The 13,279-nt window shown below is 35.3% G+C and overlaps 1 protein-coding gene and 1 pseudogene across 1 annotated transcript; both read left to right on the forward strand.

Moving 5' to 3' along the window:
* The first annotated feature begins 1,412 nt into the window (after positions 1–1,412).
* Positions 1,413–3,058, forward strand: LOC121262745 (transcription factor bHLH84-like). Its single transcript, XM_041165336.1, has 5 exons — positions 1,413–2,084; positions 2,193–2,444; positions 2,557–2,622; positions 2,734–2,799; positions 2,951–3,058. The coding sequence occupies exons 1-5, from the start codon at positions 1,413–1,415 to the stop codon at positions 3,056–3,058; spliced, it is 1,164 nt and encodes a 387-aa protein (XP_041021270.1).
* Positions 3,059–5,599: 2,541 nt separating this feature from the next.
* On the forward strand, positions 5,600–12,161 carry LOC121262949 (annotated as a pseudogene).
* The last annotated feature ends 1,118 nt before the right edge of the window (positions 12,162–13,279 follow it).

Raw genomic sequence — 13,279 nt, forward strand, 5'->3', positions numbered from 1 at the left:
GAAAAAAAAATTTGAGTAGTAAAGAAGTAGTAAATGATAAGGTGTTTGTTATCATTTCCCTGTTTCATATCTCCTTATGCCTAGCTAACTAATGATGTACATGAGTACATTGAATAGTATAGCTATAGCTAGCTACTATAAAAGGGAATGTCATGTCCTCGTTTTTAATTTATTCGTATGTCAACACCATTCTGGTCCAGAAAAACATATAATTAGAAAGAAACAAAAGAAAAACTTGAGAGCAAATGATAGGCCGGGGTATGTTCCAACACGCTCGTCAATTACTCAAGATCACATGCATTAATGTTATGCTGTACTTTTCAATAACTTATGATCCTTATAACATTAATTTATTATTATCTAAGCAAAGTTATTAGACTACATTAAATATGTAATAATTATTATAGGGTTCACTTCACACACACACACACATACATATATATATATATATATATATATATATATGATCTGTTCATCTTTCACATTTTAGATCAAGAAGAATTTATGATGCTGCTAATTAAGGATCACCAGCCCAGGTGCCCTGAATCCTGATGAAAACCTAGATTATTGTAGATCGTATTATTACAGGTGTATATATATGAATAACTCAGTTCAAGTACTGCTTAATTATAAAGATGACTGCATGCGACTTGGGCCGAAGGAAAACTGCAGTTAGCTAGCTAGCGAGGTTCAATCCATTGAGGAGACAAGGAACGAGCTATGCGGTGACCTTGTCTGGCTTTCAGTCGTACTTCTATAGAATATATATTTGTCATACTCATTCCCACGATATAGGCCGTCCATTTGCTGAGTTTTGTTTAATATGCCAACCAAATTCCCTCTGTAATTATTCTATTCAAGAAAACTACTTCCACGTTCTGATCACCATATCAAATGCTCGAGTCTTTGCTTCACGCAGGCTATGGCTATTAATTACTCTCATGAGTCATGTCACCTTACTAAATGCCCGTTTAGGGACCCATTTAACTAGTTAGTCGCCTCTCAATGCTTGCTTTTTGACCCTTTTTCTGTTATTCTATGGCAGTTTTAGCAAGCCATAACTGTGTTTAAAAGGCCATTAAAGCTCTGAAATATTTAATTGCAGCCATTGCATGAACTTGGGCCTCTTCTGAGTTGTCCTTGGCCTGGTATCGGTCCCACCGAAGACTCCCAAGATTAGTTATACATGGAATTAGAACCTACCCATGAACAATGATTATTAATTAAATATGCGCTATGAAAATGAAATTATCATTCCCTACTATCATGTTATATGGGGGGGTCGGGTATAAATATTGTCTCCAGGATCTTCGCTGTTCCAAACACATTTGAGCTAGCTTCTAGCACTAGAACTAAACAAGCAGAAGAATACGCGATTCTTTCTCCACAGGTTCCCAGGTGTTAGGAAAAAAATGGAGCCTATTGGAGCCTTTCCTGATGGAGAATCTTGGGATTCCTTTAGCAAGATGTTCTCCACTGATCAAGAGCTTGATTTCACACCACAATTTCTTGGTCAGTATTGCTCATTTCTGCTCGAGCATGATGAGGATTTGAACGCTCGAGCCCCGTCATCTTTTTGCCCCACTTCTGAGTCTAACACGAGCATGACCGGATCAGTTAGTGATAGTTTACATTATACTCTAGAGAGTCTTAACCCCAATTTGGACTTTTTTTCTCAAGAGAGTAGTAATGGTAAAAGTTGTAGTAGCAGCAATATCTTTATTGCCACTGATTCTAGCCATGAGAACTACTTTAGTACTGATGCTAACCATTTACCGGTAGCAAACGATATGTTCTTTAATATTTGTATGATGGATGAGAAAAATGTGGGCTCTTTTGTGCCTGTGTTTCCTGGTGCTGGAATGGCCGAGACGGTCGGTATCAATGATTATGAAGATATTAGCCTTAACGGAACGGATAAATTAGATGATGGCAGTCCAGCAGAAGTTGCTATTTCTGGGAAGGAGTTGCTGCCCAAAAGGAAGTTTGATACGCAAGAATCTCACAGAAAGGCTGAAGAAAAAACTGACTCCCAGTCATCTTATCAGAATGCAAGGAAGAAAGTACCTCGGGTTTCAAGAGATGTAAGTACCAGAAAACGAGATAAAGTCATGATTCTGTATTCTAGTACTAGTACTGGAGGGGATTTCTCTTGAACATATAGTTTATTTCTGGTTTCTAATTGCGCGCAGGTACAAAAGAGTAAGAAGAATGAACAGTCAAAGAAGAAGCAGAAGCTCTCAAATAGTTCTCATGAAGAAGAGAGTAATGCTGGACGTGATGGACAGAGCTCTACTAGTTACAACTCAGAAGATCATGCTTCCCAGGAGACTAATGCAGGAGCAACCTCAGACTCCAAAGCCTCTGCACCTCTCAACTTGAGTGGCGGGAAGACGAGAGCCAGTAGAGGGTCTGCAACAGATCCACAAAGCCTCTACGCAAGGGTAAAAGAACTTCTGATGCCACAGATAGAAAACGTACTTCTGAATGTAATGCACATATATGTTGTCGTTTAAACCAAGTTTTTTTTTATTCATCTTCTATTAACCATTGCAGAAAAGAAGGGAAAGGATAAATGAGCGATTGAGAGTCTTACAGAATCTGGTCCCCAATGGAACGAAGGTGAGTACGTAATAATCTTTCATATACGTATCTGATCTTTAAGATCCGAATTAAGGTTGTCGAATTAAACACTAAATTCATATCTATGGATGGATGGGATTTAATTGACAGGTTGATATCAGCACAATGCTCGAAGAGGCAGTCAATTATGTTAAGTTTTTGCAGCTCCAAATCAAGGTACGTAATTAATTATAAGAGCAAACGTTAATGCTTAGGATGTTAACTTTTCCACACAAAAAATGAAAAATGAAAATAAATTCAATTTCTTATTACTCAAAACGTATTGACATTAACATGAGCTTTAATTTCCTGACTGTCTAATTTGTAGCTTTTAAGCTCCGATGATCTGTGGATGTTTGCTCCCATCGCTTACAATGGAATGGATATTGGTCTCAATTACCAGAAGATTTCTCCACCTGATGACCTATGCCTTTAATTAAGGATATATTATGCTTTTGTGTATCATTTATGTTCTAATATTATATATATATATATATATATAGTCATATCATAACAAACTAGAAGATCAAAGAATATATATATATATATATATATATATATATAAAGTACACCATCTAATTCGATTTATAATCACCAGGAGAATTATCCTCATTTTGTAAGATTTATATATATATATATATATAATGTCTTATAAGCCTGTAATTTCTTGATCTATTTTAGCAAATTAAACACTAAATTGAAGCAGATGGTCCTCTCCAAAACTCATATGATTTGAATTGCATGTACATGTGGTTAAGAACTTGATACCGATCGATACCCTCGATGATATCTTAAAGCCTGACTCGATCGGATTCATGATGTACATGATTATAAACATATGATCAACACAATAGCTACGAATAAATAAATATGTTGACTGCTGTTTTCGATCCATTCCATGCATGGGGATCAAATATTCTCTAATATTACATATATAGTAAAGTACCACTCGTCGATGATGATAAAGATTGAAAAACATTTGTCAACGGCGCGCGCATAGAGTTTTATTTGTGGCTATATATGGATTTGACAACAGGCCACCCCATGACATGAGCTAACCCAGGCCAGCTCCCTGATCTTCGAAACCCCTCCATCCATGCACTCAATCACTTCTCAGGCAAATTGTATATGAATTAATTAATTGATCAATTATAAATACAATAGCTATAGCATTCATTCCTGTAAATATATATATATATATATATATATGTTGAATATTGGCTGACATGATTGGGAATTTCCATTATGACTTGCTAGTTATAATATCCTTAAATCTCATAAAGACCCAAATTAGTAAATACATTGTCAACTACATTTCATTGAAGATCAGGCCAATCTCTTTTTTTTTTTTTTTTTTTAATATATAAAAACCATACTACTTCTCCATTCATTTGTACCAAAAATTTACAAACAATCCATATCACTCCATACACTCCATTTCACACGTTACATTCCATTTCCTTCAGTACAATAGCATTAATGTCATCCGATCCCTCTTCCATCCATATATGCTCCCCATCCATTCGTAGAGCCATATGTGCTAATGCATGTGTTGCTCCATTTCCTTCACGATAGATGAAATCAGCTTGCCAATCTGTTCTTGAGGATATGATCTGTTTTAAATCTGCCCATAGTTGCCCTGTCCATGTCCAATCAGTCTTGCATTCTTTAATTGTTTGTATCACACTCTTTGCATCTCCTTCAAACATTACATCTTTAATCTCTAGATCAGTACATATTTTCATTGCTTTTCACAAAGCATAGATTCCTGCTAGAAAAGACTGGCCAATAAAGGAAAGACGTGCATGAAGAAAATAGAATCTGACCCACACTATTTCTAGCAATTACACCAATCCCCAATTCTCTCTTTGCCCTATCCATACGTGTATCAAAGTTGACTTTCGTGTACCCATCTACAGGAGGTTTCCATCTCTTTATTTCTTTATTTATGCCCCCATGTTCCTGCTCCCTTTTATTCATTTGTTGAGCATCTAAAAAATCTTCAAGATTAGACAAGGACTTTCAAACTTGTTTTAAAAAATGTACTTATTTCTTCTATGCCACAGTCCTCTGAAAATTACTGCAATCTCTTCTAACTTCTCTTGGTTGAACCTGTCCTGCATGTTCTCCCACAGTTGTACAAAATCCATGTCACTGCTACTCCAGTACTTCTGAACTAGGAACTAGGTTCTTCCTTTCTGCCCACACTTCAATAGTTGCAGTACAAGACCACACCACGACTTATGGATTCAACCTCCTTACAGCAGAATATCGTGCATATTTCATATTCAGTAATTCTCTTCTTAAATAGCATTTGTTTTGTAGGCAGAATGTCTTGCAACGCTCTCCATTGAAACTGTTTTGTTGAGCCAGCAACATTCAACTTCCACAACCTCTGCCACAAACCCTTCTGTTCCTGATAAGTTGATGACTCTCCCTCATGTTGTTTTGTCCATATTAATTCCAGGTGGTAAGCACTTCTGACAGAAAACTTGCAATCCTTGGTATACCCCCAAATAGCCTTATCTTCTACCTCCCTTCTACTTAACAGCTTCCTTGGTAGATTGGCCTGATGCTGGAATCAGGCAATCTGCTAAAGGGAGCAATTGGTATATTTTCTAGTTTTTATTGTCAAATTCGTACATTTTAAATAATTTTTTTATTTAGATATTTAAATATATTACATTGATCGGTATAATTAGAATAACCAAAATGAAGATTTAAAATTCTAATTTTTGTTGTAAATATATTTCATAAAAATAAATCACCATAATTTCACGCAAATTATATAATTATTTGATTATGAAATAGATATACTCGTGAAATTATGATTAGTTTTTAATTTTAAAGGGACCAATTTGACGGTCCAAAGGTGCCACGAAATGACCTCAATTACCGCCTGTAACAGAATCTCGCCGAATATTCCACACCACACAAGGTGTGGCACCGCTCACCTCTCAAGTCTCAACCCCGCAGTTTTAAAAAACAAATAAATAAAGAAAGAAATTTGTTCCTTTTCCTTACTATAATTCACCGATTTCTCTCACCGAGAGATTTTTGTTTGTGCACCCTACCCGTCCAATTTTTAATGGCTCATTCTTCCTTACAATCACCGATTTCTATTCGGTTCAATTCGGTCGAGCTCATATTTTCAAAGCCCTCCCGTCCTCTGATTCTCAATCAACCTTGTAGCTCTTTCTGACGATAAGAGGAGGAGGAGCAATTACCGATGGGAAAGCGTATGCCTCTCTTTCTTTCGTTTTTTTTTTTTTTTTGTCTTTTTCCCGTTTAAATTGATCTTAGGGTTTCTGATTGACTTGGCTGTTATCTGAAATTGAGAAGGAAAAAATAGCTATTATTACATTCCACTTCTGGTATATTTAATTGGTATTTTGTTTGCTTAAATTCTCGCGTGAACAATGTGAGATATGCAGTATTTCAATATTGGTTGTTGATGTTATTGCAAATCTCAGGCAATTCTCAGCGTAAAAATGCTGCGATTTTGGAGAGCGATGATGATAGTAGTAGCGTGAGTTCGTCGGATCAAATGTCCGTATGGGGCACTGAAGAAGTCCAATTACATAAAGATAGTTTACTGGAACAAGCTTTAGATGCTCTATATGAAAAGAGGTGTATTTTCGTTTCGGTTGAATTTCTTTTTGTTAATGAGTGGGATTTATTTGTGTTGAAGTATCTAAACTTAGATATTGGGAGACTTGTTTCTCGTTAAGTTTGCAACTTTATGAGGAAATTATATCGGTTTCTTTAAAAATTTTCGTTTTTTGCTGGTTATATTTTTGGGACCATGAATTATGCTAAAAATAGTTTTTTTTTTTCCTTATTTTGTTGTTATTGGCAAAGGGGTTCCACAAGGGAGAGAGCTCTGGCATCAATTATTGATGCTTTTAATAGCAGCTTGCAGCACGGGTTTCTGGAAAAGAAGTACGAGCCTTTTTCTCTCTCTTTTAGTTTTGCTTCTTTGTTGTCCCTTTTTAGGGTGGTTAGGGCATGATGAACTAGAAACACAGGGAGAGGAGCTTCTTCTTCTTCTTTTTTTTGTGCCTGGCAGAGGGCGGGGTTCAGTAATAAGGCTGTCTGATTATTATAGCAAAGGGTTCACTGTTTCCTTTGTTAAGTTTTATGCCATTATTAATTACAACCACCTTGTACTGAGATTCATTTAGTTGATTTATCATACTAAAACCATGCAACTATCTTAAAGAAACTCTGATGTCACCCGTGTGCCATATTTGCAAAAAATCTTTTGTTAGTTGAGAGATATAAGTGAAGTTTCATATTGTACGTCCATTTCCTTTTTTATTGTCTCTATTTGGTGCTCCACATATGTATATATTCAGACATTCAAGAAATCTATTCTTATGTGTATTTTGTGGATTCTCACAATCTCATGTTGTTCTTCAGATTTGCTACCTTACTGCATCAGTGTTTGAATTCCATTAAACTTGGGTCATCTAAAGAGATATCTTTAGCTTCCCATGCCATTGGTCAGTCGCTTAATTTTTTGTGTTGACTTGATTGCATTTTCTCCCAAATCAAATTACAATTTCAATATTATAATAAACGTTTGTAGGATTGTTGGCCTTGACTGTTGGCTCTGGGGATGATGCACACGAAATTTTAGAAGATTCGATCACTCCTTTTTCACGGGCTCTTAAATCTCGGTCAGATTCATCAAAGATATCCTCGGTATGGGATGTTTTCTAAATTCTATTGAATTTATGTTCTTTTACAATCGATAAAAAAAAATGTCCGGTTACACCTGGATTGTCAGTAGGATATTGATACTCAGCCTGTTGTTTTCTGCATTCCATGAATTGTAATTGTAGTTGCTGGAGTGCTTGGCCATAATCACTTTTGTTGGTGAAAATGGCACTGAGGAAACAGAAAGGTCAATGCAGATAATGTGGCAAGTGGTTAATCCGAAATTGAGTTCAAATGTACGTATTTGTGCTCAATGTATTTAGTTTTGGGGATGTCTGATCGTGCCAATTTTGACTTGGCATGCTTTTTTTAATACCAATGATTTGAGCAGTTTTTTTTTTTTTTTTTTTTTTGTATTTAATAAGAATTTTATTGCCAAGAATAGGCACAGTCCAAGTATACATGATGTATATAAAGGAAATACCTACTACACTCTAGAAAGCAGGAAACTAAGACACAAACAGATTCAGTACATTACGAAGATCTTCAAAAGAACACTGTGTCTTCAAAACATCTCCCATTCCTTTCCAGCCATAAACACCACATTAAACACACAGGAATTATTCTCTATCTGGCAGCAACACATTTCCTTGCCTCAAAACCACGCCAGCAAGCAAGAAGATCCACAACCTCCTTAGGCATCACCCAATATAAATGTCTGACCAATAACCTCATTCCACAAAGACTTTGCCACCTCACAATGTTAAAAAAGATGATTTACAGATTCACCATCCATCTTGCACATGACACACCAATCAACTATACACAAACCACGATTTCTAAGGTTATCCGTGGTCAATACTTTCCCTAGAGCAACCACTCAACTGAAGAACGCCACCTTAGTAGGTACCTTCATCCTCCAAATGCTTTTCCAGGGGAATACACAGCCATAATGACAATTGAGCACCTTATAAAAAGAACTTATTGAAAACCTGAAATTTCCAGCATGATCCACAATAACCTATCCTTTCTTCCCTGCATCACTTTTGAATTATAAATTCTTCCCAAGAAATCCGAAACAACATTCACTTCCCAATCATTTGCATCTCTAAGAAAGTCAACATTCCATAGAATATTATTATCCATACAATGAAGATAATCTGCCACGGCAACAGTTTGATCCCTTGCAATCCTGTAAAGAGATGGAAAATCCCATTTAAGAGCTGATTCCCCACACCAGATGTCATGCCAAAAGAGAATCCTCTTTCCTTCCCTCACCTTAAATTTAATATGTTTAGAAAACTCCCCCAACATTTCCTAATAAACTTCCATAAACTCGTCTCATACGCTTCTCTAACTTCATTAGAACACCTATCCCCCCACCCACTCCCATATTTAACAGGTACAACATTCTTCCATAAAGCTTCTCTCTCTTCATGATATCTCCAAAGCCATTTTCCAAGGATTGCTTTATTAAACAACCTCAAATTTCTCACCCCTTATCCTTCACAAGAAACTGGTTGATAAACCTTGTTCCAACTAACCGAATGAAACTTATTTTTCTCTCCTATTCCTCCCCGTAAGAAATTACAATAAACCAGTTAGTCTAGTTGGATTCTAAGGGCTTGATTACTTGAAACATGTTTTTTTTTTTTTTCCTATCAAAACTTGAAATAAGAATTTATTCATGTTTATCATTTATTTTGTTGTGCTGGATCTTTATTTTTTTATATGAATTAATGTTGTTTCATATTTTAGGTGGTTGTGTTTAAACCCTCGCAGCTATCATATCTACAGTGGTGTCTGCTTGGTCCTTTCTTTTGACCACCATGGATGGATTTAGTCTAAATACCATGCATTGGCAAGAGTGAGTTGTTGATTCCAGCCCAACACGCTATTTTTCTTTGCCCTCCTTTTCTTTTAGCTGATAGCTAGGGGTGAATTCGGACTAGTCCGGTCGGTCCATAGGGGTTTTTGGGACGAACTGAACCCCTTCGGTCCAGGATTTCCTACCTTTGACTGGACCAAACTCCCATATGGACCGGAACCATCCGGTCCAGTCGGCCAACCCAATACCAAATGGTGATTTATCTAATAACTTGGGTATTTTACAAAAAAATTATCTAATAACTTTAATTATATGTAGATATTAGTAATTAGTTAACGATTTAGGTTAGTTAATTGATATAATACATTAGTTAATTGATAGCATATTAGTAATTGCTTATTCAACATTTTATATTGTCAATGGTAATAAGTTAGATGAAAATTACATAATTAATTAGACAATCGTTATATAAAATAATATATATAAAAATATTTTAAAATATGTATATTATATTCGGTTGGTCCGGTCCGGTCCGGGGTGGAAAAACCCCACCCCTGGACCGGACCAAGAACTGAAAATTTTGTAAAGGGAAGACCGAAACTTTCGGTCTCATCGGTCCAGTCTGGACCGACCAGAACCATTCGGTCCAGACCGAAATCCTTACAGGCCTACTGAGAGCAATTCTTTCTGCCTGGAAACTTCTTACGAGCACTACAAGCCCACTATACACCTACACCATCTGGTGCTTGGTGCTTTACAAGGGCACCTAACTATGCACGAGACTTGAGGGAGATGGCATCTGCATGGTCTATATGCTATTTTGCCCACAAACCAAAAACTTTTGGTTGCCCAGAATATAATTAAGGAATTATTTACATCTTTAGGTAATGGTGCAGGTCGATATCGTATTTATCAAGTCTGTTGGACAAGGATGATCGGTCTGTACGTATTGCTACTGGTGAAGCTCTTGCTCTAATTTTTGAGATAGGAAGTGTGGAGAAGTTTTGTGGTGAAGCTAAAGGTTCAAGTGATGGCTTGACTCAAGATGGAACCAAACCTCAGGAAGGGTTTACACATATACAAGGACTAAAGGGAAAATCATAAATCAAGTTAGAAACCTTTCTGCTGAGGCAGGTGGTAGAGGTTCTGCTAAGAAAGATCTTAACAGCCAGCGGAAGTTGTTTCGGGATATTTTGGATTTTTTTGAGGTACTTTACAAACATTGATGCCTGATTGCAGTTGGGACTTGGGAACTAACTATGTTATTACTTATTGTATCAGTATGGTTATTGTCCTGAGATAACAGTGAAGATTGGTGGAGAATCATTACAGACATCATCATGGTCTGAACTGATACAGGTTTTCTACTACCTGCCACTTATCTTGTATTCCTGGTTTTGTGAATTTCGCCAACTTTTGAGTGTTTGTCTAATTTCAATTATAACAGTTGAATTTTTTGAAGCGTTTTCTTGGGGGAGGCTTCGTTAAGCATATGCAGGTTGGTATCCTGGATATTCTATCTTGTTTGATTTCCTTTTTCTGGCTGAGTGATCAAGGAAAAAAATACAGGAAAATGAGTTCCTTCACGATGTATTCGGGTTCACACCGAAGAAGTATTTTCTAGATGATGAACATCGTATATCTAGTGCAGAAAAGGTTGGTTCCATTGGTGTTGGTTTCTTATAGTTGCACATATCCCATTGCTTTGGCCTATATCTGAAATAATAGGCATCGTTTTGAATTTGTTAGTTCACATATTATGTGGTTCATTTTATTTTTTCATGCCTCTACAGAGGATGTATAGGTCACCGAATTCAGTTCTCAACAAGGCTAGGACCCAGCTGCTTAACAAGCAGCGAATGTTATCTGAGGTGGTTTTTTCCTTTATGAAAAATACGTAAATGCTTCCTTACACACCTGCAACTAGTATTCTGAGAACTTGGTTTGGTTGGGTTTTGTAGTACACATTATATTTTTTTATCTCATCTAAGATAGGATGTGTTGATGTACTTGATTTTCACCATATTCAGCCTTTAAAACATGGTTAGGATTTGTAGTTCTAGTTACCATTTATATTTGTCCTTTTACTTCTTTCCTCTTTCCTTCTTTCTATTCATCTCGTGGAGGTGCAGGGCCTGCACGGGGGGTGGGGGAGCTCGTGCCAGCTTTTGATTTGGATTGCTGAATTTGCCTGGACAAGTTGCATTCCCTGGAAATCCTAGCTTGAATCAAGTCTATGGATAACTGAGGGCTTTTAAAGTTGGTCATATATTAGTGGAATTTAAAGTCCAATATATCCAATTGATAGAAATTTGAGGCAGAATCTAAATGGACTTGATTTGGATTGGTGTTATTATCTGTTTCAGTACTGAAGGAGGACTAATGTTTAAGGTATGGATATCTATATATTAAAAAAAATGCTCTCAACCAGTTCGCATATGATTAATCAAGTACAACCTACCGCATTCAGAGAGCACATCCTTATTTTTATTTTTTTTTTAGAATTGGATGATGACAAAATCTGTGTGTTTGAGCATGATGAATCTGTGTATGTCACATTAGCCCGCGTGCATGGCGAACCTGAAACGAGTTGTTCAATTTCCATGGAAAGGATTTATTATATTTAAGATTTGCCATCTCATTTGTCATATTGTTTAAGATTGCAAGCCCGGTTTGTGATGGTAAGAAGTATATACAGCAGGTGTTGGCATGTTTACTCACACTGCAACCGAATATGCTCATAATTTATGATCTTAATGCCTTGTTCATTAATCTCATTTTCTGGCGTACGTACAGGGTAGAAATCTTGGCCACTTTGCAGTCAACGTGGGTGATGAAGAGGTTTAAAAGGCAAAGATGTTGCAACATTAATTTTATTACTTGATTTAATCCTAAATCACATGGATGCTACATCCCAACAGAAATTTGTGTACGCGGTGGAACTAAATTCATCAGATTTGTATACTGTAAGCTTGTACAATAGTTTTCGAACATTATTCTTTTGAGGCACTAATTGAGATCTCATACATAAAGCAACATGTTATTTGGGGATTATGAAAAGAATAATGATAGGGTTACTATTCTATTATTATTCATTTACTACTCTTTTTATATTTGATTTTTTTTTTAATTTTTAATTGTACTTAATTAGTAAGGAAGTGATTATTAGTAAAATTATATATTTTTTTTAATTTTTTCTTAGTGATTAGGAATGTTAAAAAAATACTTAAAAATGATAAAAAAAAAATACTTAAAATACATTTGAGTACTAGATGGATAGTAATAGAATAGTAAGCGTATTACTATCCCTATGAAAAAGCTTTGGTGGTTTGAGCTGGTTGAATATATTAGGCCTGGATTGAATGGCAAAAGCCTCATAAGGTATCCTCTCCTCTCAATATTCAAATAACATAAATATAAATATTTTTTTAATTTTTAATTTTCATTCCTTTAATCTAGTCATTACAATTTTTTCAATCTTTTAAACAAAACACATAAAATAATTTAATTTTATAAAATTTTAAAACAAAAATTATATTTAGATAATATTTGAACTTTTTATTTTTTTTATTTAAAATTTTCTCTCTTCTTTTTAAATTTTTTATAAAAAATATTAATTCAAACTATTTTATCATTCACAAATTATTTTATTAAGATTCCACACTATCAACAAGGCCTTATTCTTTATATGGGTTGCATGTGGTGTACGTAGCTAGCTAATTGGGTCCATTAAAGTAAATAGACTAGAAATTTGTTTCCGCATTGAAATTAGAGTACCATTGCATATAGTCAAATATTGGGCAATTATTTTTTAAAAAAATGAGATTTATTATTAAAAAATTAATTTTTTTTCATGTTATCTCTATATTTACTCACTTTTTTTAAAGAGATTATACGGCATTTGTGTACTCCACGAGTATAAATCTCATTTTTCTTGAAATTAATTGGTATACAAATAATGTGAAATTTTGTTTCCCATATCTGGACTATTAATTATTCTTTACATAAACACTTCCGAGAAATAATAGATCCCTATCGCTATACAAACAATATTTCTCTATGCATCAAATTATCACTACGTAAGTAAAAAATAATAAAATACAATTTTTAATTATTTGATGTCAAATCGGAAACGATGTAAGTACCGAAAGAAAAATATTTCTCAAA

This window comes from Juglans microcarpa x Juglans regia, chromosome 4S (assembly GCF_004785595.1).
Source record: "Juglans microcarpa x Juglans regia isolate MS1-56 chromosome 4S, Jm3101_v1.0, whole genome shotgun sequence".
Lineage (NCBI taxonomy): Eukaryota > Viridiplantae > Streptophyta > Magnoliopsida > Fagales > Juglandaceae > Juglans > Juglans microcarpa x Juglans regia.